The 22,380-nt window shown below is 38.3% G+C and overlaps 1 protein-coding gene across 21 annotated transcripts in view; it reads left to right on the top strand.

Moving 5' to 3' along the window:
* Positions 1–22,380, top strand: part of CPEB3 (cytoplasmic polyadenylation element binding protein 3) — a 193,781-nt gene that overhangs the window by 54,942 nt on the left and 116,459 nt on the right. For 14 of the 21 annotated variants that reach the window (XR_014309265.1, XM_082721952.1, XM_082721949.1 and 11 more), the window contains one exon: positions 18,422–18,581. Coding sequence is in view for 20 of the 21 variants with exons in the window: in XM_082721952.1 (XP_082578078.1) it covers positions 18,422–18,581 (160 nt within the window). In the remaining variant the exon portion in view is untranslated. The remainder of the gene's footprint in view (positions 1–18,421; positions 18,582–22,380) is intronic. The other 7 variants (XM_082721960.1, XM_082721955.1, XM_082721956.1 and 4 more) reach the window with 1 other exon arrangement.

The raw sequence follows: 22,380 nt of genomic DNA, 5'->3' as shown, positions 1-22,380 counted from the left end.
TTTCCTTCCTTTTTTTGGTCTTCACAACTTTCCCATCTTCCATTATTTCAAAATAATGGCTGTAGATTTTTCTTATGCCTTCTGTATATTCAGTTCCATTGAATGTGTGTAGTTGAATGTAATTTATTTGCCACTTGCATCTTTCACAGTTCCATAGTTTTCAGCCTGTAAGTCAAGCCTGGCTTTTATGTTGGTTCATTATTATTTCGTGAAAACAGAATTAAGGTTCATTCTGGACTCCCATGCCATGGTATATAACCACCTTACTACCTTCCTGCCCAATGATAGAGAAGATTGGTCTTAATTTGCTTATTTTACTTAACACTTATTTGGTGCTTGCTTTATGCTACATAGTGTACTAAGTGCTTTACAAATAGTATTGTAACATCCATGTGAAGTAGGTATTATTGTTATCCACATTTTTATTGTTATTCACATATGAGGAAATTGATTCACAGGGAGATTGAGTAAAATTGTCCACTTCTACTGAAATTTGAGTGCTTTGCTATGCTGTGATTTACTATCTTTTACATAATGCAGAGCAACAGAGTATTAATAATCATTCTGGCTACCACTGGTCATCCCAGTGAAGAGACTGATTGTCTTGTGTATACAATTGTGCAAATAGTGAGTTCTGTCTGCTTTTTCCTTTTTATATTTTCATAGCTTTTCTCTCCTTTTTTCTTCCTCAAATTTCCTTGCCTTGAAATTCCTCTTTTTAGTCTTTGCTTTTGGAATATCATATATATCCCTCTCTCTCTCTAAAATAATAAATAAATCTTAAAAAAAAAAAAAAGAAAAGAAAAAGAGGGAGGGGCACCTGGGTGGCTCAGTTGGTTTAGGATCAGACTCTTGGTTTTGACTCAGGTCATAGGACCAGCCCTGCATCAGGCTCAGCGGGGAGCTCCTTGAGATTCTCTCTCTCTCCCTCTGCCCCACACCCCATGTGCACACATGCGTGTTCTGTCTCTTTCTCTTTTAAATAAATAAATCTTTGCTCAGCGGGGAGCCTGCTTCCCTCTCTTTGTCTCTGCCTGCCTCTCTACCTACTTGTGATCTCTCTCTGTCAAATAAATAAATAAATAAATAAATAAATAAATAAATAAATAATTTAAAAAAAAAATCTTTAGAATGTTATATATACTCTATAGTTTCACTGAATGAGAGTAATCATAACACTGCCAGTCAACTTGTTTTTAACCTCCGCCTCCAGAAGGCATAATATATTCCAGCAATGATAGAGTCCATGGTAAGAGTAATATATGTGTATTTATACATAAACATATATTTATGTTTATATATAAAATTTTTTACATTGGGGGGCATCTGGGTAGCTCATTCAGTTAAGTGTCTGCCTTCAGCTTAGGTCATGATCCCAGAGTCCTGGGATTGAGCCCCATGTCAGGCTCCCTGCTTGGTGGGAGACCTGCTTCTCTCTCTCCTTCTGCCTGCTTCTCCCCCTGCTTGTTCTCTCTCTCTCTCTGTCAAATAAATAAAATCGTAACTTTTTTTTTTTACATTGGCATTTCACTTTTTAGGGAGTAAATGTTTCCACAACATTTGGGGAATAAAATTAAATTTGTAAATTGAATCAGTTTTAAGAACCTCTAAATAGCTGTACCTTAAAAGGAGATCCTGTTTAATTACTTTCCTTTTTTTTTTTTCTTAAAGGTTTTATTTATTTTATTGACAGACAGAGATTATAAGTAGGCAGAGAGGCAGGCAGAGAGAGAGGGGAGGAAGCAGGCTCCCTGCTGAGCAAAGAGCCAGATGCGGGGCTCGATCCCAGGACCCTGGGATCATGACCTGAGCTGAAGGCAGAGGCTTTAACCCACTGAGCCACCCAGGTGCCCCCACCTTTTTGTTTTTTGAAGATTGATTTATTTATTTGAGAAAGAGACTGCACGGGGGAGAGGCAGAGGAAGTGAGATGGAGAAAGAACCTTTTTTTTTTTCTTAAAAGATTTTATTTGTTTGACAGAGAGACAACAAGAGAGGGAACACAAGCAGAAGGAGTGGGAGAGGGAGAAGGAGGCTTCCACTGAGCAGGGAGCCCCACGCTGGGCTCTATCCTGGGACCCTAGGGTCATGACCTGAGCCGAAGGTAGACCCTTAACGATGGAGCCACCCGGGCACCCCAAGGAGAGAGAATCTTAAGCAGACTCTGCACTGAGCATGAGTCTACCATGAGGCTCCATCCCACGACCCTGAGATCATGACCTGGAGCTGAAACCAAAAGTCCGACATTTAACTGAATGAGCCACCTAGGCACCCCTTTAATTACTTTTCAGAAGAAAATTATTACTTCATGTTTTTCATTAAATTATTTCCCCCCAAATAGAGTTTGACACACAAATTTAAGTAAAATAGTAAGTCTTTTTCAGTTCTTTAATAGATCTGCAATTCAGCTTAATGAATAAGCAATAATATATAAGAAGATACATTTCTCTTTCATAGCCCAGCCCCCCACAACACCAGGATGAATGGAAAAATAAAGGTTAGACAATAACAGATATGAGAATTATTAACTAGGGATGATTCTCAACTGAACGGTAGAAGAGCACAACGATTTTATGGCTCTGAATTGCCTGGGTTTGATTCCTGTCTCACATACTTTCTGTGTGTTAGCTTTGTGCCTCAGTTTTCTCATTTGTTAAAATGGAATGATAATAGTATTTACTTCCATAGACTTTTGTGAGGAGGAAATGAGATAAAACCTGTAAAGTGCTTAGAACAGTACCAGGCACATAGCCAATATGGATCAGTTCTGCTATTATTTAATTCTGGGAGTTTTTGATAGCTCTGTTGTTTGTTTAATAGGAGGAAGATTCTGGGATATGTCAGAGTGGGATAGAGCATGCTAAATAAGGCTCAAAAGAGCACCTTCATGAGATTCATATGAGCAAAGGTGTGTGTGAAAATGCTTTATGAGATGTAAAATACTCTATAAATAAAAGGTAATAGGAAGAGGGGCACCCGGGTGCCTCAGTCAGTTGTGTCTGCCTTCAGTTCAGGTCATGATCCCAGAGTCCTGAGATCCAGCCCCACATCAGGCTGTCTGCTCAGCAGGGAGCCAGCTTCTCCCTTTCTCTGCAATTACTTCTGCTTGTTCTCTCTCTCTCAAATAAATAAATAAAATCTAAAATAAAAAGTAATAGGAAGAAATTAGGTTGTTTATAGTCTTAGTATGCTGTAGAGTGAATGTTCTCAGATCTAGCTCAATAGATAATGGTAGTGTTCCCCTCTAGGTCCCCAAAGTTGAATACCAGGAAAAAGATTTAAGGCCTCATATACACACAAAAGTCTTTGAAATAAAGTTGGACTCTTTTGTGTTAGAATATTATGCTGAAATTGTGCTTATTTATATATAAGTTAACGGATACTATCCTGTAGAAAGGATTTGCTAAACTACAACCTTAATGTTACTGTATTCACCAAAAAGTATTATCTATTTGTAGCCTATATCTACCTTATATCTCCTCTGGAGACTCTCTTCTTGGGTTCTTCCAAATTTCTTGAGGAAATTGGGCCCAGATGTCTGTGCAAGTAACTCTGCCTCTGGCTTTCCTTTTCTGGAAGGATCTTTCCGTCATTTGTGCTCCCATAATTCCAAGCACATAGCTCTGTCACTGCATTTACCTCATTATGTAGTAATTATCTATAAACTAGACAGCTGGCTTCTGTGGATGGAGACTGTGCCTCACTGAACTTCTTAATCTTTAATGCCGGGTATATTAAAATTCCCAACAAATCTAAGTGGAATAAATGAAGAAAGAGTAAAACAGCCCTCAGCACCCATGGCAAATTTGTTAGCACTAACATTTGAAATAAAAAAAGCTGTTCTTCAGAGTGCCTGAATGGCTCAGGTGGTTAAGCTTCTGCCTTCAGCTCAGGTTATAATCACTAGGTCTTGGGATTGAGCCCTGCTTTGGGCTCCCTGCTCATTGGAGAGTCTGCTTCTCCCTCTCCCTCTGCCCTAACCCCCACTGATGTGTGCTCGTGTATGTGTGTGTGTATGCCCATGCATGTGTTTTCACTCTCTTTCTCTCCCTTTCAAATAAATAAGTCTTTAAAGCTGTTGTTTTTCTTTTTTTAAGACTTTATTTTTAAGTACTCTCCACCCAACATGGGGGTGTGAACTCACAACCCCAAAATGAAGAGTCGCATATTCCACCAACTGAGCCAGCCATGCACCCCGAGAAAATTGTTCTTCTAAAAAATATTTGGTGATGTGGACATTTTGGAAATTCTGACTCAATTTCCCTTAATTATATTACTTCATTTTATGTAATGATCTCTAAAGTACCTTAAAGTAGCATTACTGGAATTATACAGGCTTTATTTTAAAATAAATTTTTTAAGTCTTCCACATGCCAAATTTTAATAAGTATAGATGCTTTGCATTTTAGATGCTTTAATATGTTTATCTTTTTATTTATTTATTTTTAAGATTTTTAAAATTTATTTATTGGGTCGGGGGAGAGAGCGAGCACAGGCAGACAGAATGGCAGGCAGAGGCAGAGGGAGAAGCAGGCTCCCTGCTGAGCAAGGAGCCCGATGTGGGACTCGATCCCAGGACGCTGGGATCATGACCTGAGCCGAAGGCAGCTGCTTAACCAACTGAGCCACCCAGGCATCCCTTATCTTTTTTTTTTTAATTGGAATGGTTGATATACTTCTTTTTTTAAGATCCATTTTTTTTTCGAGAGAGAGTGAGTGTGTGAACAAGAGTGTGTGCAAGTAGGGGAGGAGCAGAGGGAGAGAATCCTAAAGCAGACTCCCCACTGAGCACAGAGCTCAATAGGGGCTAGATACCCTGACCCATGAGATCGTGACCTGAACTAAAACCAAGAGCCAGATGCTTAACCCCATTTAAATTGAAGATTGGCTTAAGGGTTTATAAATGTTCTTTTCTTCCTGGAATGCTTATATAACAAATAATTTGTATGAGGATAGCTGCCTTCAAGGGCACCTGATCTATATTAAGAACTGAATTTAATATTTAGTTTCCTCATCTGTAAAATAGAGATTGTAATATCTATCCTATAGCATAGTTGTAAATATTAAAGATGTAAAGATTAAGTAAATTAATCTAAGTGAAGTACTCAGCACATGTTCTAGGGGTCTATTAATCCTTATATGGTAACTATGACAACAAATTCTAGAAGGCTTGTTATAAAAAGCAGTATACATATCCATTTCTCTCTTCCCAGAGGCAAATAGATAGAGGTAGATTGATGTTTTTATAAACATGCATTATCTTATATCAGAGATGGGTTGGGCATAAAGGGTGCTAGGGAGTAAGCCCTGCTCAAATTCAGAAATAATGAAGCTTTAAAAATGGTTAAGACAGCACTTTTGACCAAACTATCCTATTATATTTGTTTTGTTACTTAATTTATTTTTATTACTGGTCTCATCTGGAATCAGAATTGTATAATAAACTTGAGATGTGGGCTTTTTGTTTGTTTTCCTTTTTCCTTCTATTAGAAGAGAATGGTTCAAAAACAGAAAAATTAATGTGCTTCTCTTCTTCTGGTCTCAGTCCGTCAGCTCGGAGTGAATTTTTTGGGTACTTACCAGGTTCCCTGCTTAAAAATAAACACTCATGTACATTGGTGACCTCTTCACTGGTGGCAGGGGAGTGACAGTGAAGAACACTAGTCCATAGCTCTTAATCTGTGTGTACACTGGGCATGGCATCACCTTAGTTTCTGAAAGGGGGAAGAACCTTAACTGCTACAGCTACTATAACACACACATGAAAAGTTGCTCAACATCACTTATCATCAGGGAAAGACAGATCAGAACTACTATGAGATAACACCTCACACCAGTCAGAATAGCTAAAATCAACAACAGAAAAAAAAACAACAGGTATTGGTGAGGATGTGGAGAAAGGGAACCCTCTGGCAAAAATGTTGGTGGGAATGCAGGCTGGTGCAGCCACTATGGAAAACAGTATGGAGGTTCCTCAAAAAGTTAAAAGTAGAACTGCTCTATAAGCAGTAGGTGTTGTATGTAAGTGGTGAACCACTGAATTCTCCTGAAACTAATATTATACTGTATGTTAACTAATTAGAATTTTTTTTTTTTGAGCAATAGTAAAGTTTATTGAATGATAGAATACAATGCTTTCAAAGAGGGAGAAGACCTGAGAGGGTTGCCCAACTAACTAGAACTTAAATAAAAAGCTGAAAAGAAAAAAAAGATCCTTAGAAGCTAGGTCAAATTGGAACAGTTTTGCTTAATTGCTTTCATTGTCACAGGACATTTTTCTTTTTTTTTTTTTTTTTTAAGAGAAGGAGAGGGGAAGGAAATAGGGAAAGGGAAAGAGAATCTTAAGCAGGCTCCATGCCAAGCATGGAGCCCAATGAATAGGTTGATTTCCTGACCCTGAGATCATGAGTCACAATTAAGAGTCCAACACTTAACCAACTGAACCACCCAGGTGCCCCAGGACTATTTGCATAAAGCTGCTGTGTTTTGCTGCCCAGTTTTTAAATACAAGAATCCGAGGATAACAGGGGGCCACAGCAGAAGCGTTCACGTCGCGGCCCCTGTCAGATTCTGGTGAATCTGCGAATTCTGCTGTGTATCTCCTCATTTATCCATTCAAGTCAAACAACAATTGAAATGAACAGGAGCAGGGCTGACTTTGGTGTTTATGGATGTGGTTATCTTTTATGGTCTAGTGATAATTCTAGATAGAAGTTGGAGCATATCATTTTTTTTTTTTAAGATTTTATTTATTTATTTGACAGAGAGAGATCACAAGCAGGCAGAGAGGCAGGCAGAGAGAGAGGAGGAAGCAGGCTCCCTGCTGAGCAGAGAGCCCGATGCGGGGCTCGATCCCAGGACTCTGAGATCATGACCTGAGCCGAAGGCAGCGGCTTACCCACTGAGCCACCCAGGCGCCACCGGAGCATATCATTTTTTAAATGTGCCCTGGTTACATACGGAATGAGCTGGATCTCTGAAGGACACAACACATCACTCTAAGACTGGAATCTCTGGAATTTAAAAAAAAAAAAAACCTTAGAAACAATGGGAGACATGAGAAGGTGCTGTTTGTGGGTAATATGGTCAATAACTTCTAGTAGGTCTTGTTGAAGACATCCTTAGAAATGTCAGTGATACATTGTGACAATGGATGACATTAGTTATTTGACTGGCAATATGTTTGCCTTTTGAGCTTTCTGTTGTCTGGTTAAGGTTTTATTACCTGAGGCCTGTTGTGGCTGTTGAATGGAACAGCTACAGTCTAGACTCTCCCCTCCTTCCGTCATAGCTGAAGAAACTTATCAATTCTCATGTCCTATACCTAAAATAGACAGATTGCAGGTAGTATCATGGTTCCTATTAAAACATTAGAAAAACTTGGGGCACCTGGGTGGCCCAGTGGGTTAAAGCCTCTACCTTTGGCTCAGGTCATGATCCCCGGGTCCTGGGATTGAGCCCTGCATCCGGCTCTCTGCTCAGCAGGGAGCCTGCTTCCTCCTCTCTCTCTCTGCCTGCCTCTCTGCCTACTTGTGATTTCTGTCTGTCAAATAAATAAATAAAATCTTAAAAATAAAAAATAAAACATTATAAAAACTTAAAAAATAATAATACCTATGTTAATATATAATTAACATACCATGGAGTTCATTCGCCTTTTAAAGTTTTATTTAAATGCTGTGGTTTTTAGCATATTTATGAAATTGTGTGTCAATAATCACCATCTAATTCTAAAACACTTTTTCACCCCCAAAAAGAAATCCCATAACCACTAGCAGTTAATTTCAGTTTCCCTCTTGACTATCCCAGAGGCAATGACCAGTCTACTTTCTGTCTCTTTGGTTAATTTACCTATTGTGGGTATTTCATGTAATTGGAATTATACAACATGTGATTCTTTGTGACTGGCTTCTCATAGTGTTTTCAAAGCTTATCCGTGTTATAGCACATATCAACACTTCATTTAATTTTTATTGATGAATAATATTCCCTTATGTCGAGGTACCACAATTTGTTTATCCATTAACCAGTTGATGGGCATTTGGGTAGTTTCTGGTTTGGGGAAATTATGAATAAAGTTGTTATAAACATTTGTTTACAGGTTTTCATATGGACACATGTTTTTATTTATCTTGAGTAAATACTTAGGAGTTAGGGTTGCTAGGTTGTACCGCTTAGGGTATGTTTAACTTTTTAAGCAACTCACAAGTTGTTTTTCCAAAGTGGCTGTACCATTTTGCATCCCCACCAGTAATTTATGAGAGTTCTAGTTATTCTGTATTCTAATCAACATTTGTAATTGTCAGGGGTTTTCTTTGTTTTTTAGTCATTCTAATAGGTATGCAGTTCTTTGTTTTACATGAAAATCATGTACTATGAAACCATCTGAAGGATGATTTAAGCCCAAAAAAAGCATTTACTGAATGCCTATGATGTGCTAGGCCCTCTGTTATGTGAATACAAGTAAGACACATCTCTGCTCCCACAGAATTTGCAATTTATTGATAATGGTAGACATGTAAGGAAGTAATAACAATATATTGAGTTAATGTTAATTACTTGGAGCGAAAATATTGGGGTGGGGAAGGAGAGTCACAACTATACCTAGAATTAGTTTTGTGGATGGATTTTGACATTTGTGATCAGTGAAAAGATAACAATCTGAAGAGCTACATGTTCTTTTGCCTAATGTTCTATAGTAGATTTTGGTTGCAAAGGTCAAGCCTCCCCCTGCATTATCATGCCTAATAAACCAATGCCTAATAAGCTGCTTGGGATGATATTCAGCTTGCTAACCGCCTAGTGATTTGGGGCAACACCAGTCACATATGCCCAATAATCAAGGAAGGAGGCAACTCTGATTTTTGTAGTTTCTTGAAGCCCTCTCTTTTTTTTTTTTTTTTTAAAGATTTTATTTATTTATTTGACAGAGAGAGATCACAAGCAGGCAGAGAGGCAGGCAGAGAGAGAGGAGAAAGCAGGCTCCCTGCTGAGCAGAGAGCCCGATGCGGGGCTCGATCCCAGGACCCTGGGATCATGACCTGAGCCGAAGGCAGCGGCTTAACCCACTGAGCCACCCAGGCGCCCCGAAGCCCTCTCTTTTGACCATTGTATTTAGTTTTCTCCCTTTTTGTATCCTTCCTAGGTCTGGCTTTCTGCCTTTTACGTAACACACTGCTAAACTGTACTCCTGTTCCTTTTTAAAGTGCATAGTTGTTTACCATAGTCAGAAGTGGTAGCAATAGGCATTTGTACTTTTTGTCCAGTTCACCTCTTTACCCTTTGCCCAGCTAGATTTGGCCTTAATATGTAAGTTATTCCAAGTGAATAAGGTGAATCCAAAAGCCATGTTTCTCAATGTCTGATAAATAGGGCTTCTTATCTGGTCTGGGTAGCAAACCAGTGAGAAGAGCTGTGAAGGAAGGTTGGGGTTGGCTGGGAGCTGGAAGAGGCTAGATGAAAATTGCTGGTTGTCATGCTCATTTGATTGTCGAATGAAACTAACCTCTTGATTTTTCTTTTTCTTTCTTTCTTTTTTTTTTAGACTTCTCAAGAACTTGTTTAGTTTGGTTTGCTGTTAACAGCAAGAAAAAATATAATCTGATTAGAAAAAAAAGGTTAAAGTAACTGGAACTAGTCAACCTCAAGAAGAAAAAAATGAGGAAGTTGTAATTTCTTTTTTTTTTTTAAAGATTTTATTTATTTAAGAAGTTGTAATTTCTTTGTATGCCCTAATTTATCCCAGGCTGTATTGAAGGTTCTTGAGAATGTCTGTATGGAAGACTGGGTTGAACAATAATCTTAAAGAATATTAAAATTCACAGCAGGTGCTGATCGTTATTTCTTTTCTTAGACTAGAGAAGGGAGAAAGATTTCAACTTAATAAGGACTTTAGGTTAACTATAAGGAGCATTATCTGCTTGTTGTTGAGTGATAAGGAGAATCTATCATCATGTTTTCCAGAGGGCTACAAATGTCATAGTCTCATTTGGGATGGTTAAAATTGACCACAGACTGAAGGACTTGATATTTACTGAAGATGGGATGAAAACCTTCATTTGAAAAGTTTTTTTTTTCCCCTTTCTGTCACATGAGTGACAGGTTTTCCTTTATTTAGGAAAGGTTTTAATCTTAGGGAAAATGCATGTCAAGCAGCTCAATACTATAGTAAAGTTCAATTTGAAATAGGAACCTCAGTTTTTGACAGGTTCTTACAAATAATAACAATAATTGGTTTAGAACTATAAATTCCTAGACTTCTATTTTGTCATACATAGGACTTTTATAGTACTACTCCTCTAATTGTTTGATGCCCCTGTCGAGTATTCATTATTAGATGTCCTGTCTAGTCTTTAGGGTACTCTTAAGCAGATTCTATGCTTGAAATCACTACATGTTGAACTTTTGGATGTATTGGAGCTTTGATTTTTACTCAGGACTGATAAGTTCTATCAGTTCTTATGTTTCATTATTAGTAGAGCCTTTCATAGAAACTAGGGATAAAAAAAATCATTGTGCTAAAGTAGACCAAGCATGGAGGAGATGGAGTTAAAAGGTCAGAACAGAAATTTTGAGAAAACTAGAGGATGAGAAAGAAATCTCAAAATCAGAAGTTATTTTATAGAATGCATATGAAAGTGTTTACTTGATTCTTTTAATATAGTCATTATGCATTTACTTTGTAGGAAAGAGATGTATATGGTTGGGTTGGGGAGAGGCAAGAACATACCTATTCAAAGGGACCTATCTCTTGGAGAGGAGATTGGGGGGAAATTGGAGGGGGAGACAAACCATGAGAGACTGTGGACTCTGAGAAACAAACTGAGGGTTCTGGAGGGGAAGAAGGTTCGGGGGATAAGCCTGGTATTATGGAGGGCATGTATTGCATGGAGCACTGGGTGTGGTGCAAAACAATGAATTCTGGAACACTGAAAAGAAATAAAATTAAATTAAATTTTAAAAAAGAGACCTATCTCAGAAGGGCAATATTGGTCAAAGAAAGCAAATTGCAGAACAGTATGCATACTTCTATGTTTAGGGGAAGAAATAACATAAAACATTTTTCTGTGGGTATATATATATATATATATATATTTTTTTTTTTTTTTAACATCTGAAAGAATACATGCCAAATTTGTGTAGCAGACTGAAGAATGTAAGAAGGCAGGATTGGAGACTTTGCTTTTTCTGTCATAGTCTTCTGTTTGTGTGTGTTCAGGAAGAATGGATTTATGTGTTAGATGGGTGGTTAAATATTCATTTAAAATAAATAAAGCATATTAGTTACCACTAAACAGTATTTATAGTGTAGATAGGGAGCTGAGATAGTTTCAAATAATGTTAACTCATTAGAAAATAAGAATGGAGGGGCACCTGGGTGGCTCAGTTAGTTAAGTGTCCAACTCTTGTTTTGGGCTCAGGTCGTGATCTTGGGGTCATGGGATTGAGCCCCGTGTTGGGCTCTGTGCTGGATGTGGTGCCTGATTGAGATTTTCTCTCTCCCTCTGCCCCTCCATCCCCAATAAAAAAATTTTTAGAAAATAAGAGCAGTAGAGCAGAAATTTGGAAATCACTTGTTTTGTGAGTTAATCCTCCCTTATGTGTTCAATGCATTTAACTTTGAAATGTTTTACCCATACCTATGTTGAAACCATATGATAAATGTAAAAATCTTCCTTTAAGAATTCCTCCCGTTGGGGAGCCTGGGTGGCTCAGTGGGTTAAGCGTCTGCCTTTGGCTCAGGTCATGATCTCAGGGTCCTGGGATTGAGCCCCTTGTCGGGCTCGCCTCAGCGGAGAGCCTGCTTCCCCCTCTCTCTCTTCTCTCTGCCTGCTTGTGATATCTCTCTCTCTCTCTCTTTCTCTCTCTCTGTCAAATAAATGAATCTTTTAAAAAAAAATTCCTCCTGTTTTTCTGTATTATTTGACAACCCCAGTTATCCTTTCCTAGCCTTTTCAAACATCTACCCACTATTTGATTTTTGATCCTGTCTGTGCTTCTGTTTTTGCTAGCCAAGTCCCATTGTCTATGGGACACAAAGCAACTGATCAGTGTAGAAGTTTTGGAACATTACTGGCATAGACTTGAAAGTCATAGATGGGGGTTCACATCCTGATATATGCCTAGCTTTGTGACTTTGAGCAGTTATATATATAAGCTTTGAGAGCCTCAGTTTTCTCTTCTGTGAGATGGAGATAATGCTGACCCTATAGGGTTGTGGTGAGGATGGAGATCATGGCTATAAAGCATTTAGCACAGTTCCTATCATGCAAAACACCATGATTAATTTTTTTTTTTGAGATTTTATTTATTTATTTGACAGAGAGAAATCACAAGTAGACAGGCAGGCAGAGAGAGAGAGAGGGAAGCAGGCTCCCTCTGAGCAGAGAGCCCGATGCGGGACTCGATCCCAGGACCCTGAGATCATGACCTGAGCCGAAGGCAGCGGCTCAACCCACTGAGCCACCCAGGCATCCCCTATGATTAATTTTATCTTTGGTTCTGGAGCTGCTTTTTTTCTCAGATGTTGTTGGACCCTTGCAGCGTTCTATCTTGTATCTCTAGGAGACAATATGGGAATAAGCCAGAAAGGATAGAAAATGGTCCTAGATTTCTCTCCCAAGAAAAAGGCAGGTGAGTGGGATAGGGCTGGTAGAGGTGAGCCTGTGGCAATGCTAGAGGGTACATCAAGCTACTTATTGAGTTTAACTGTCATTTGAATAAGAGTAAATGACTAAGGGCAAATTAGGTTGCCTATGTGGTAGGGTGGTTGTCAAAGAAGCCCCTCTCTGAATGTGTTAGGATTAGGTTGAGGGAATGTTTGTGAAAGGATTTAAGGTAGAGGGAGTAGGAGGAAGTCAGGGAGGCAGTAGAGTGAGACTCCTTAAGAACACAGTCTGGATTTGAGTAGATTGGAGCCTTGACTCTGTTGCTTACTGCCCTGCCCTGTGAATATTGGGCCAGTTACTTAATCTGTCCAAGATTTAATTGCTTAGTTTATAAAATAGAGTTGTGAGGGGATGCATTTAGCATGCTTAGAATAGTGTCAGGCATATTTTAAATACCTGATAAATTTACTAATATTAAGTCAAGCTGAGGGAAGAAAATAAAGCAGGGCTAGTGAACTGTACAATCGGAGTGGGCTCCCTCTATGTACAGCTAACTGATAGCATTTGTCATTGGTTATCTTCCAAGAAAGAGTCAATAATGGGATGCATTATTTATAAATGTTCTAATACTTCCTGATGTATTTGCTTATTAAAAACAAATGAAAAAAAAAGATCTTTTCCTTGTTTTCCCTATATTAAGAACCAAAACTTATTAAAAAAAAAAATCCTTGAAAGGTTAGTTGCCACTTCTAACTTTTGTTGTTGAATGATAAATTGTGGTCTGGTTTTATCCATGTATGATTTCTGCTTGAATTTCACTGCAAATTTTGTACTTTTTTCTGTCCTTTTTGTTGTTTCTTGCGGGCTTCCTGGTTAATCAGTTGCTTTTAGCAATGTTTACTACTTATAAAACAAAAAGGATGAATAATATGCTTTAAATATATATCAGTGAGGCATAGATAAATAAATTTTAATGAGAAAATAAGCCTCTGCATTGAAATTCATTCAATTAAGAAGGCTGTGCAAACTTTGTCCTGCATTTCATCTGTCATCTTTTCATCTGTTGAGCACTAGTGAACCTCTGGGATTTTAAATATATGTTCCAGTACTCTAAGGTGGCATCGTAAAAGTTTCTTTTTGTTCTCCCTGATATTCCAGTAGCCACCACTGTACAGATGCCTTGTTCTTTTTTTTTTTTTTTTTTAATTTTATTTATTTGACAGAGATCACAGGTAGGCAGAGAGGCAGGCAGAGAGAGGAAGGGAAGCAGGCTCCCTGCTGAGCAGAGAGCCCAATGCAGGGCTTGATCCCAGGACACTGGAATCACAACCTGAGTGAAAGGCAGAGGCTTTAACCCACTGAGCCACCTAGGCACCCCCAGATGCCTTGTTCTACATTCTGTCATTTAGTACTGAAAATAACCGTAGGGAAAATTATAATTTTATAGGTGAACCAAGGTTTAGAAACTTGTTCAGAGTGACATGTCAGCAACTGGCAGAGCCAGAATTTGAAAATCAGTTGGCTGATTTCAGAGTGTGTACTTTTTAAAAAAAATTTTTTTTTAAGATTTTATTTATTTATTTGACAGAGATCACAAGTAGAGAGAGAGGGAAGCAGGCTCCATGTTGAGCAGAGAGCCCAATGTTGGGCTCAATCCCAGGACCCCGGGGTCATGACCCAAGCTGAAGACAGAGGCTTTAATCCAGTGAGCCACCCAGGTGCCCCAGAGTGTGTACTTTTAAATGCCAGACCATTAACTGCTTTCCTCACCCACAATCAACAGAAGACTGCAAAGCTGACCCTTGGCAAAGTGGCCAGAATTGTTTCTTTCCTGCTGCTATCTTTCTAGTTCCTCCCTCACTTTACCATCCCATTTTAAAGTCTTAGCTTGAAGAATCGTCCAGTCTAGTGGCTCTCAAATCTAGCTAGTCAAAAGAGTCACCTGGGACACTTATTTCTTTTAAAATTTTGACTAAGTTGGTTTTCACTGGAGCTCAGGAACCTGCATTTTAACCATTCTACAAGTGATTTTGACAATCTGACAGTTCTGAGTACCACTTCAGATGCATGAGTCCCCACCCAAATAGCCCCTCCATTTTCCTCACAGGTAGTCATCTAATAATCCAATATTGTCTTCTGATGGCGACTGACTGCCATCTTGCCATGAAGGTTATTTCATTGGTAATTAGATGCAAGGCTGTGCTTCTATAGAGCTTTCATTTACTGACTTGTATGGACCAGATCAGTTTCTTCAGGCTTTGTGTCTGTAATCCTTAGATACTGGCTTTGAGGTTAGATCTAGGCTGGAAACTTCTCTGAACCTCATCTTCCTCATGTGTGAAATGAGTGTGTTGTTATCTACATTGAAGGATTATATCAAGAACTAAATGAAAAAAATAAACTGTCCTGACTGGGAAGATTCATGAATGCCTTCAAACAGGCATTTCTTATAGTCCCTTCACCTTATCAGCCTTTTTTGAAACAGTCCCATGCCTGCAGGGCTCTAGTTAGAAGTGTGGAGATATGTATATAGATATAGATACAGATATCTGGAATGGATGTCTAGGAGCCTTCTAATATATATATTAGGGTATATACATAAGGTATATATAAGGTATATATATATATATATATATAGAGAGAGAGAGAGAGAGAGAGAGAGAGAGAGAGAGAGTGTGTGTGTGTATATATATATATATATATATATAGTATATATATAAGTCTCCTAGACATCCATTCCAGGATTGTCAGTGCCAGAAATAGGTTGTCATTTTGACTTCTCATCCGTACACTCCTTTTTTTTTTTTCACCTGTGGCTTTTCCTCTGGACAAAGAATATGATACCTCTTACAGAGACAGAGAAGCCTACATTTCTGAAAATTCAGTTTTACTCCTTAAGTAATTGGAGTTTCCACTGATAACTTGAACCCAGCACAAAACAAATGATCTGCAGGAAGACCTTAAAGGTGAAAGAAAAGTCCTTCTTCAATTATATAGAGACCAAAATGGAGAACCAAAGAAAATACTCCATGTCTCTTTCTTATCCAACGGTAGACAGACAATTGATGAGTGTTAAGACAATTGATGAGTGAGCGCCTGGATGGTTCAGTCCATTAAGTGTCCAACTCTTGATTTTGGCTCAGGTCATGATCTCTCAGGGTCATGAGATTGAGCCTCTCATTAGGCTCCAAGCCCAGCGTGGAATTACCCCTCCTACCCATGCTCTTTCTCAAGAAATGGGGTGGAGGTAGCAAGTGAGAGGAGGCAGTGGCAGTGGCAGTGAACTAAGAAATGTTGAATGCTTGTTCTTTGGCAAACACAATGTGAAGTAAAATAAATATTTAAGTAATATTTAAATATTCAACCTAATTTTCACAGGTTAGATCCCGTTTCACCAATGAGAATACTGAAGACCATTGAGAATAACTAAGGCAAGCCTCATACCTGGTCAGATGGCAGGTCCAGACTGAGGAGACCTGGGACTTTTCAGAATGTGATTTTTTCAAAAATTATAATACATACACATTCTTTAAGAAACAGATGTTCTGGGGCACCTGGGTGGCTCAGTGGGTTAAGCCGCTGCCTTCGGCTCGGGTCATGATCCCAGGGTCCTGGGATCGAGCCCCGCATCGGGCTTTCTGCTCAGCAGGGAGCCTGCTTCCTCCTCTCTCTCTGCCTGCCTCTCTGCCTGCTTGTGATCTCTCTCTGTCAAATAAATAAATAAAATCTTTAAAAAAAAAAAAAGAAAGAAACATGTTCTGGGGCACCTGGGTGGCTCAGTGGGTTGGGCCTCTGCCTTCAGCTCGGGTCATGATCCTGGGGTCCTGGGATCGAGCACCCGCATTGGGCTCTCTGCTCAGCGGGGAGCCTGCTTCCCTTCCTCTCTCTCTGCCTGCCTCTCTGCCTACTTGTGATCTCTATCTGTCAAAAAAATAAATAATAAAAAATCTTAAAAAAAAAAAAAGGAAACAGATGTTCTAATTTCTATTGTATAGTTCCCTGACAAAATACCTGTTATTCTCTTATTTTAATTGGTTATGTCTCTCTTCTTTTACTAGTTACTTTATACATAGGGACTGGGTTGCAACATTCATCTCTATCACCAGGGACTAGTATAGGAGTTGACCCTTGACCTGTGCATTAAAAGTTTGTAAAAATGGAATTTCTGTCTCTGGCATTTGAAAACATCTGCACCCTCCACCGCTACTCCTCATCTTTTGAGTTAAAAAAAAAAAAAGTATAGAATTGTAAGGGATATTAGAAATACTCTAGCTCAGTCCTCTCGTTTGTATAAAGGGAGGAATTTCAGGCACTGACTGGAGAGGTAGATCATGATGTACCCAAAGACCGCAATTGATAGTAGTTATTCTAGCACTCTTGCCTCCTGGTGCGCAGTTGAGGGCTCTTCTTAGGATCTGCATGTATGCATACTGCTTTCATTCAGTTAGTAACCCTCTGATTCTTCCTTTATGCTCAGTGCTGCAGAAATGCCACTTTCCTTTCTGGCTTCCTGAATAGATAGGTATACAGCCATGCTTTCCAGAAACTAGAAGAAAAACAGCTTCCCAAGAGTTAAGACTTAAGCTAGAAGATAGTCACTGAAGTTGAGGTTTTTAACCTATTGTATCCCTTTTTTGCTCATCCAGACAATTACTTAACTGTCGTTCATTGGAGACGCTAAGTGATTATTTGCAGGTCTGGGGAAACTGTTCAGGACCCTGAAAATAACCTCTCATTGCTGTCGTTTGATTTGGTGTGGTGGTTGAGATGTGTGTTCTGCTTTTTTTTTTTTTTTAAAGATTTATTTATTTGAGAGAGAGAAGCGTCCATGTGAGTGTGCAGGGGTCATGGGAGAGGGAAAGTGAATCTCAAGCAGACCCTGCACTGAGCCCAGAGCCCCACGCAGAGCTCAATTTCAAGACCTTGAGATCACAACCTGAACCGAAATTGAGAGTCAGATACAACCAAAGCCACCCAGGAGCCCCTATTTTGCTTTTCTTAAACAAAAGCAAACTAAGTCTGTAATGTAATGTATTCTCTAATGTTAAGTTAAGCCATGAGTTGTGCTTCCCTTTAGCTCAGGCTAGTAAAAACAATTTGTACATGATAGTCTCTCATGGACTCAAGTGAAATGTGGTGGAACAATGATATTCTTCACTTAGTTTGTGTTAGCTCTCTATTTTCAAAATGTTTTTGCCTCTAGCATCATGGAAACACTGTCTTGGGTTAAAGTTTTTTCATGTGAGTGGTTTTCAAAAGTTAATTTTCATAAAACTTTGGACACATTTTAAGTTTTATAGGGTATATCTCATGTATGGAACTTATCAGTAATAAATATTAAAGTTACCTGATAAAATTAGATTGAAACTACACTCACCTTTTGCTTTTTCAGGAAAGTGATTCTGTTTGTAGACTGAGAATTCTTAATTATGAACTTCCTCTAGATAAAAAATTCCCTGTTCATTTGAATAGAATGTTTCTTTGACATTGGAGGCTGGGGTGAAGGGCTGAGGGCAAAGTCAGTTGACTTGACTCTTTCCTTTGAATTTACTTTCTTAAGTTCTTTTGAGAGAAAGTCTGAAGTAGTGAGACATATACATTAAAGAATATTGGGGAAAAGGATGCAGTTAATTATAGAAACTTGTATTAAGCTTAATGTTGCCAAATCATTTTTCTTAATGAAATGAATATGTGTTCTTAAAACAATCTGGAACTTTGATTCATGTCGTCAATCCATGGCAAGAAACAAATGATATAGTATTAGTTTTATGAAGTAATTTTATGTATTGTCTTATTCTGTGTTTTTATTTTTAGGACCGGAGTAGGCCCTATGACACTTTTAACTTGCACTCGTTGGAGAACTCCTTAATGGATATGATAAGGACTGATCATGAGCCTCTGAAAGGTAAACACTACCCTCCCAGTGGCCCACCAATGAGTTTCGCTGATATAATGTGGAGGAATCATTTTGCAGGTTAGGAATATTCATATGTCCATTCCTTGCTTGGTGTTTTAAACAAAAATCAGCTTTTTAATAATTGTGATTTTTTTTTTCATTTCTGTTTTGGTTTGGTTTTTTTTCCGTTTTTGTTTGCTTCTGTAAAGCATTGTGGAATGTATTTAAAATTGATTTTCTTTTTTTAACCTGGGTTCAGCTACCTACAGTAATCAAGGTTGATTGCTTTAATCATAATGTTTGGCAGAAGCATGTGTTGGGTAGCATGAGACCAGAAGTCAAGTTTTCTGGGCTTGATGCATTTGGAATCCTCAGCTGAACCTGGGTAATTCATTTAAGTCAAAGTATTCTGCAAGGAAATAATGAGATTTAGTAAACCAATCTCACAAAGACTGCTTCAGAAAACTTCGTAGAAAAGAGTTCCATTTTATTAAAATAGAATCACTTTCGTCGAATAGGAAGTATCACTACACAGTCTTAAGAGCAGCCAGTGATTCTTTGCATTCTTTAAAGCTAGAACAGAAAGAACATGTCTTAAAGTGTGCAAACGTTTTGGGTTAAATAGAAGGCAGAAAGTCCCAAGGTCAGCAGTATTAGGACTTCCTATTTTTAGAACCAATGTAAATTCAGGTTAGTGGTTGATGTTACATTTCTAATTACAGATAGTTCTTTTTATGTGTTATAGGACTTTTTAGGGGCGCTGCGATATTTTAAAATACTGTAATGGAAATTTCCTGTGGAAATATCCACTTGGGTTTAGAACCTAAATATCTGAAAAGTGCGAAGAGTTGGCCACAAGGATGCCCATTTCATTTGAATCCTTATGTTCTCCAGAGCTGTGAGGAATTTGATCCCCTCTGGTTTTCTCCAGGCTTTTATATAGGGTGTGACTGACTATGAACACCTGATATTCATTTCCTCAAGCCACCTCAGAAATCCATTTCATCATTTTCTTGCCACACTCATGATTTTCTGCTGCTTTTTTCAATTTCCAGTGAAAAGAAAGTGGATAACAGGCTATGAAGAAAATAAGGGATTTGAGAAAAGCTATATTTTAAGGCCTTCAGAAGTAGGAAAAAAGATCTCTCATTTATTCATCGTTATATTTAGTCACCATTACCACGACTTTGCTCAGTTGAAAGATTAGGTATATGGTAATTTAGAGCATATTTCACTTAGAAGTGAGAATGGTGTTTAAAAAAAATGATATTCACAGACTGTTTGTGTTTTTAGTATCTTCTAAGGATGCATTTGTCTTCCTTCTCTACCAAAAACAGCTATAAGCCTCTCCCAATTATTCTAAAATAGTCAACCCTTGTTCTTTATGCATACCTGTTTTATTTTGGTCTGTATTTTTTTCTTCTAGCAATAAAATATTATGGAAAGCTCTTACATTATAGTCTATAAATAATTTCCCACAGTTTTGTGACTGTTGTTTACACAGGACCTATTGTGCCCTGCTGAGAGTAGTAGTGGCAAAGTATAAAAAGGGAACTTCACTGTGGGTAATGTAAATGCCTTACTCCATTTTTAGTGGCCTCTTTTTTAATGCATGTCCAACCACCTCTGCATATATTTCTCTACCACACTTGCAAATGTGAGGTTTCATCTTTAAGAGTCTTTTGCATTGTACTTATAATATGTCCTAATAAGTTGGAAAGCACGTAATATGTACATTTTTACAGCCTTAATATGCTTGCAACTTCTCTGTTCATCATACCGCCCACCTTGATGTCCTATGAATGGACTACTTCCCATGGTCAGTTACATCACCGTGTCATTGTCCTTTGGGTAGAGTGTTTAAGCTTCCTGCTTCCTTTTCCAGCTGGGAGACTTTTAGATCTGGTTTATGGCACCATGTATTTGATCCTTATTACTTCTAATAATATAATTATGATGCTGGCATTTTAAAGGAAAAAATTTAAGTAATTTTTTCCTTTAAAAATGGAGAAAATTATAACAAAAATATAACCAAAAAATAAATGTGATAGTATATCCATATATATATATGTGTGTGTATATATATATATATATATATGTATTTTTTTTAAGATTTTATTTTTTTATTTGACAGAGAGATAGAGTGTACAGGGAGGCAGAGCGTCAGGCAGAGGGAGAGGGAGAAGCAGGCTCTCCACTGAGCAGGGAGCCTAATGTGGGGCATGATCCCAAGACTCTGGGATCATGACCTGAGCCTAAGGCAGACGCTTAACTGGCTGAGCCACCCAGTCTCCCCTATTTTTATATACCTTATTTAATAAATGTTGTCCACATTTTTATCTGATCTTTATAATTTATTAATAGGCCTTAACTGTGGACTCTTAGATTGTTTCCAGCTTTTTCTCCATAATGGTGATGCTGCCATGGATGAGTTCTTGCACATAGCTTTTCCTTAAGGTAAATTCATAGAGAAGATCTCTGGGTCCAAAAATGTAGACATCTAGGTGAACAGACCTTTAAGAGAAAGGTGGTAGGCTAGGGGACTTACCATGTGGCTTCCCTGTCTAAAAACATTTCTTCTACTCCATCCTGTTCTTCCTCCTACCTTTAATATCTTCGTCTCCCACTTGACCATGGGAATACTTTTTTGAGTGTCTCAAAACTCAAGTTACAGAATCATGGGTTTTTTTGTATGCTTGTTTTGTTTTTTTCCTGAAGCTTGACTTTCTTTGGGAAAAGAAAAACTTTTTTACTCAGTGTAGGAATTTCAAATAATACATTCAAAAAAAAAAAAAAAAAAGAAAAGAAAAGTGAAAATATAATCTGAGGCTTACTAGCTAGAGATAGCAAAGATTATCATTTTTATTAACATTTTTCCAGGCATTTTATATTCTCTTAGTAGGAGATTAAATTTCAGATCAGCCTTTCTGACTTTCCAGTCATTGAAGCATGGGTTTGAATCCTGACTCTGCCTCTAGTTGGCTGTTGATCTAGATAAATCAGTTAACCTCTTTGAATTCAAAGACTTAGTTTCCTCATCATTGAAATAAAGTACCCACTTCATGGACTGGCTGAAAAGGTTAGTCAAAGTTCCTGAGACTAGAAACTGCTCAGATGTTAACCTTTTTTTTTTTCTTTTTGGGCTGGCGGTGGTAGTGCTGTGCTACTTACTGCCTGGCCTGGGTAATTGCTACAATATTTACTTCTTTCTAGCTAGACTGTAGCTAAATATTAAAAGCTTTCAAATGCAAGTTGTAAAAATTTTGTATTTGTCATAGATAAGTAGTGATTATTGAAGGATAAACACTTTGTTTTCATAAAAAATCACCGTAAGGAGCACCTGGGTGGCTCAGTGGGTTAAGCATCTGACTTTGGCTCAGGTCATGGTCTCAGGGTCCTGGAATGGAGCCCCAACTCGGGCTCTCTGCTCAGCAGGGAGCCTGCTTCCCCCTGTCTTTCTGCCTGCCTCCCGATCTGCTTGTGATCTCTCTCTCGGTCAAGTAAATAAAATCTTAAAAAAAAAAAAAAATCACCTGAAGGAGAAAGGAAAATAATCCTCTTAAGTTACATTGGCTTTCCAGAATTATATATCTAAATAATATGAAAAAGAAAGAAAATATCATAGGATATCTCATTCATGATGTGATAAAGTACTTCATGATGAATTTAAAGTGAACGTAATGAAATATGTTCTCAGCAATATTTCATCTTAGAGATGTATGCAATGAGGGGCACCTGGGTGGCTCAGTTGGTTAAGTGTCCAACTCTTGGTTTCAGTTCAGGTCATGATCTCACAATGTGGGATCGAGCCCCACATCTGGCTCTGAGCTAGCATGGAGTCCGCTTCAGTTTCTATCTCCCTCTCCCTCCCACTCTC

Source organism: Mustela nivalis (assembly GCF_964662115.1).
Source record: "Mustela nivalis genome assembly, chromosome: 2".
Lineage (NCBI taxonomy): Eukaryota > Metazoa > Chordata > Mammalia > Carnivora > Mustelidae > Mustela > Mustela nivalis.
Note: the sequence above shows the minus strand (reverse complement) of the source record. Positions and strands in the feature narration are given on the sequence as shown.